The 5,519-nt window shown below is 49.6% G+C and overlaps 1 protein-coding gene across 1 annotated transcript, besides 1 other annotated feature; it reads left to right on the plus strand.

Annotated features, from left to right (window-relative positions):
• Positions 1-5,519: part of a sequence feature (contig 1.43 127..338545(1)) that runs on past both edges of the window.
• ANIA_02615 (Zn(II)2Cys6 transcription factor) lies at positions 2,637-4,745 on the plus strand (the record flags this gene model as incomplete). Its single annotated transcript, XM_655127.1, has 2 exons — positions 2,637-2,950; positions 3,011-4,745. 2 exons carry the CDS (start codon positions 2,637-2,639, stop codon positions 4,743-4,745), a joined length of 2,049 nt encoding a protein of 682 aa, XP_660219.1.

The following is a 5,519-nucleotide window of genomic DNA, read 5'->3' on the forward strand; positions in this document are numbered from 1 at the left end:
GGATGAAAGGTGTCCCGAGTCCGACCCGCTTCTTACGATGGCGCTGCCATGACTTCCTTCCCCCACCGCCTGGCCTGCTTCTTCTATCGTTGTTCCGCGCTTGCCCCCGCTCCTTCTCGTCTCCAGACGTTTTGTACACAGGTTGTGGCCTAGTCAGATGGAATTCAAGTCTCACTTCAGCCCTTCACAAACGGCAAACCTAGACTTGTTAAACCACGGGTTGGGGCGGTTTTCAGGCCTAGCTGATCCGCCCACGCGGTTTTTGGGGTGGGTTACCTGAACAGTAAACCGCCCATGGGTTTAGCAAATAATTCGAACCCAACCCAAATAACCCAAAATAACCCAAAATAACCCAGTTATGCATATAATTACTCTAATAAGCAGTGATCTACGTAACTAATAAAATACTGTATTTAAATACTGTATTATAAATCATCTAAGTAAGAAAATGTAATCTAAATACAGTAATATACCTATTCAGATATCTTGGCAACCCAGCAGGTTGCTCCGCCGGGCTTTGGGGCAGCCAAAAATATTCAAAACCCAATGGATAATTAGAAGGTCCACCCAACCCATTTCTTGGCGGGTTGGGGCGGGTTTCGTGGGTTGGGTTTAACAAGTCTACCTCCAAATATTGAAAGTCTATTTTTAACTGGCCAGGACATATCCACCCAGGATCCAGGGCTTGCTTAATTTATACTCCAGCCATCTTCTTAGCTTGTTATGAGGAAAGAGCTCAAGAATACCCTCCATCTTTTTAAAGAACTCTTCCTGACTGGGTATATTCTATAACTGATAGACAGCCTCCTTAGCAGGATAATCTCTAAACTTTTTATAAGAGTTTTGCTTCACATGGACCTGGCAGAAGACAAGGATATATAAAAGATATTCATCCCATTCTAATACAGGATAGATTTTATAAAGATAATCACCAAGAAATTCCTTGTCATATAAAGCAACTTCAAAGCCTTTTCGCAACTGCTCTATATGGTTATTAGTATCCTCAACAAGCGCCTTAGAGGCCCTCTCTATAGAATTCTGAAGCAATAGAGTCTTTCGGTGCAGTTGTCGAACTGTATGGGGTGTAGCAAATGTACTAGAACCCCTGCTTGATGCCAGGGGGGAGATGGTGTAGAAAGCGATACATGAAGTTTGCTGAGAACCCTATCTGGGTCATATGGCTCTATCCCTGCGGCAGCAAAGCTGCTCTGAATGTTCTTCTCATTAAAAATACTCTGATATGCACGGGGATAGGCCCCTACAAAGTCAAACTTGTCGATATGGTGTTTGCCAAGGCGTGATCTTGATTCAATAAGACCTCCATATGCACGCTTTAGCGGACCAAAACAGCCAATATCTAGTGGTTGTAGTAGATGAGATGAACCAGCAGGCATGCAAAGAGATATTATGCCATTATCCTCACAGAGCTTGTCAAATTGAGGTGTTAGATGGCTTCCATGGCCGTCCAAGATGAGCAATCGATATCGGCCAATCGTACGAGGAGTACTGGCAGGAATAAAGCAATTTTGAAGCCAGCGAAGGCCTATCTCGTCTGTTGTCCATCCATTGCTTAACTAGATCCTCCAATCACCTGGCAAGCCATGTTCTGCATACCATCCTTCTATAAAGACCCTTCCTTTGAAGATAATGGTGGAGGGAACCGACCATCCCATGGCGTTGATACATTCAATTGTAGTTACCCATTCACGGTTTCCTGGCTGAATTAGATAAGGATTGCCTGGCATCTTACTCCTAGCAAGTACTTTAGCAGTTGCTATAAGCCCCATAGCAAAGCCAGTCTCATCAAAGTTGTAGATATCTGCTGGCAAAATCCCCTTCTTGCTGCAGATCTCTCTTAGATCACAAAACCACTTTTTGATGGCTCTAGGATTCTCGCATTCGGCTCGCTGATGATTATAGCGCCTTGCGAAGCGAGATTTTAGTTCTGGATAACACTGTTTGAAGTTAGTAACCCAGTTTCCACCAACTGGCTCTGGGGGGTATTGGATTCGGTTTGGAGGATTATATTAGCCATTTCCTCCACATGCGCAAGCCTTGGAGGACAGCCGCGCTCATCCCTAGATACTATCCATTGTACTAAGTAATCCTCCTTAGTTTTGGATAGCCTCAAGTTGTGGTTGCGGGCTTCTTGCCTGAATTCATGGCCATTAAGTTGATCTCGGAGTGTACTTCGCGGGACATTAAAAACCGCCACTGCTTGACGCTGAGACGTGATTTCGCCATTTTTCAACGCGTTTATTGCAAGTTGGAGTCTGCCTTCTTGCTCAACTAATTCTTGACGCGGTCGGAGCTTATTTCGTGGCATGGTGGATGATCAAAGAGGTTTGGAATACGGGGAGATTTTGGGTGGGGTGGACGGATGACTGTGGGTGGACGGCTGACTTGATAATTACGTTAAGGCCATGCATGACACATGGTTGGTGTGGGAAACCTAGGTGGTGTTATAATATCTGCGTAGTCACTGTAAATGGAGCAGAGATGACGGCTCAACAGTTTATTAGCGCCGCTACCAAAAGTCTGGGACTGTCAGTCACCCGTTCTTTCACTCACTCACGGGATGAATGAACAGTCAGTCCACCCAAGCCCCCACGACCCGCCAAGAACAAAGAGACGGAATGTCCCCGATCGGGGAGCAGCGCCGACACATAAATCCCACCATCCTCCCCGTTCCCGCTCCCCCGCAACATGACAGTAGTGCCGTCTGGTCCTGCCACGAGTTCTCCCCAACATCGGCACCTTTCATGGCAAGCCAAGATCTTGCAGCTCACCAAGGCGCCGGTTCTAATGTTTCCGTCGTCCGATCTCGTGGGGCTAGCGCCTGCGAGAATTGCCGCTCCCGAAAGACCAAGTGCGATAACCGGCGCCCCAGTTGCGGATTTTGTTTGAAGCGTCGTGTCCCTTGTGTATACCAGGATGACAACAATGCCGGGTGAGAATTCGCATGCGACCCCCAGCATTCACTGAGCGATCTGCCTAACGTAGCCAGCAGATTGATAACAGGCGCGGACATCCTCCAAGCGGTCAACCGGGTGGCGAACCTGATTGAGGCTCAACAGAGAGACCAACGGCGGCAGCAGCAGCTGCTGCTGCAGGGGATGCCATGTGCATCTTGTGGGTCTCGCTCGACGCCTGCTTGGGGTCCGACTTCACAATCCTGGTCTCCGTCAGCTTGCAGCCAACCAGACAATGCTAATAATCTAGGGCCAGGCCACCCGTGGCCACGCGAGACCGTTCGACCTCAAGGGGTCGAATCGGTCCTCGGCTGGCAAATATTGGCCTTGAATCTTCCACCGTCTCGGTGTCTCTTTGCACAGCCGGTGGCCGAGGCCGATCAGCCGTCCTCGCTGCCTGATATGAGCTATTCCCAGCTCTCGCGTCTGGAGTCGAAGTACATTGAAGTTCTTCATACAAAGAATCCGATTCTAGATCTGAATGAACTACATCGCATGGTGCTTCACGTCGCGGAGAATGGGCCGGATTGGTCCACACGAACCTGCTTGGTAGCCCTGGTCTGCGCCATTGCCGTCCTTTCTGAGGCTTATCCAGGGACTATCACGAGATCTGCGGCGCAGCCAACGCCTTCACTGGATCCGGACGATGAGAGCGGCGCCGACGTCAAGTTGTCGCTGCAGTTTTGGAACATTGCTCTGAAACGTCTTGGCTACGCAATGCGTGAGAACAGTGTTGAGGCTGTTCAAACCCTGGTGCTAGCAGGAATCTGGTACATGCATCGAATGGAACCCCTGGAAGCCTGGAAACACTTCAACCTCGCCGGCGCAGCCTGGAACACCCTGAGGTTAACTCGATTCCCAGTGGTTGATCTGATAGACAACACCGATACGACGCCCAACGAGCTCACTATATTACAAGCGCTCTACTTCACTATCTGGAAGTCGGATTGCGAACTGCGACTGGAGTTGCCGGTGCCAGGCCCCCCTCTCATCAACAGCACGGAATTCCCGTTGGCGTTTCCCCAGCCGCCCAGGCTTGGTTCGCAACCGTCGACGCCCGATGCGTCAGAGAGTGAGAGAAGTTGGTATTATTATCTCACAGAGATTGCAGCGCGACATCTGCTCAACCGTTTGGTGCAAATGAACTCGGAGTGTGCCGACACGCCGACGGAGAGGCAGGTGACCCGTCTGGTCAGCCATGCGGAGATGATGCAGGCTCAAATATCCGACTGGTATACTTCGTTACCATCCATCTTTCATTTTGCCATCCCGGATGGCTATGATGCTGATTTCCCATCTGATCCTATGATATTTGTTCTTCGGCATCGGTATTTTACCCTCCGGGAGCTCGTTGCGAGACCTTTTGTCCGGCTCTTGGTTGATGGGCTACTTGACGGAATGGATCCTTTGATTCGTGTCCGAGCGCGGTCATTCGCGTCAGAGTGCATGCAATTCTGTATGCTCAAACTGTCCCAAACCGTGGCATACCGTCATCAAGGAAACTGGTATCTGCTGCGATCCATGACGACTTCGTCATTGATCCTGGCCGCCGTTCACCTGGCACAATGCCGACTACGGGAGGGCGAAGCTGCCGGCGCCACCCCACCATCAGAGAACCTGATGCCGCCAGAAGCGTGGATATCGCGAGTCAGGGATGCTGTGGAGTCAGCCCAGCCATTTTTCGAGGAAACGAGCGGTGGCGCTTCGAATATGAAGCAGATGATCTTGGCCGCATTAGGAGCTGCTCAACAACGTTCGGCGTGGTGCGGTTAGAGGAGCTATGGAAAAGAAGTGACTTAATACAATTGGCTACCATTGGCCACCGTTCTTGTCCGGGCTTTCCTCCTCCTGTACCATCGGGGACTGTCCCCGATGGATGATGGATCCCTGTCTGGGGTCTTGAGAACGGACTCACATGTGGCCAGGCTTGCCTCGTTATGAGCTGGACCATTGAGTTGGTGAATGTAGGTCAGCCGCCAGTGCGACAATAGACAATTACTATATTAACTACCGAAGCCGAATTCGGAGGGTTGGTCTGCTTCACCTCAATGATAATTTTCACCTCAACGATAAATTTGAAGCTATTCAGAATATTATACAACAACGCCTTGCGAATCCCATACAAAAGTCGCTAATGATTATCTTTACCTTCCTGGCTATCTTATGGTTCAATCAGAATTTCTTTATCTGCCCTGCGTTGGCGAGAAATTGCGTCGTTTAGCTCGCGCGCGCTTTGCCTGACGAAGAAACTGACGCCTTTCTTCCTCGCTCAGATATTGGATATAGCGATTAGCGTCTTCTGCATCTATTGGGCCAGTTTCTGGAAGCCTTTTCATTGATTATATTGCGGGCTGAGGCGCTCGGTAGCGAAGAAATAGCTGTAAAACATCTCGAAATTAACCAGCTAGTTCCGACGTCCGTAAAGCGCTTTTAAAGACGCGGTCCACACGGCGTTTAAAGCTTTGATGAAGCTCTGGACTATTATCAATGTACTCCTGCGCTTTTGCACTACTTCGACGAAGTCCTCGTTTAGTAGATGGCGGCAAT

This window comes from Aspergillus nidulans, chromosome VII (genome assembly GCF_000011425.1).
Source record: "Aspergillus nidulans FGSC A4 chromosome VII".
Classification (NCBI taxonomy): Eukaryota; Fungi; Ascomycota; class Eurotiomycetes; order Eurotiales; family Aspergillaceae; genus Aspergillus; species Aspergillus nidulans.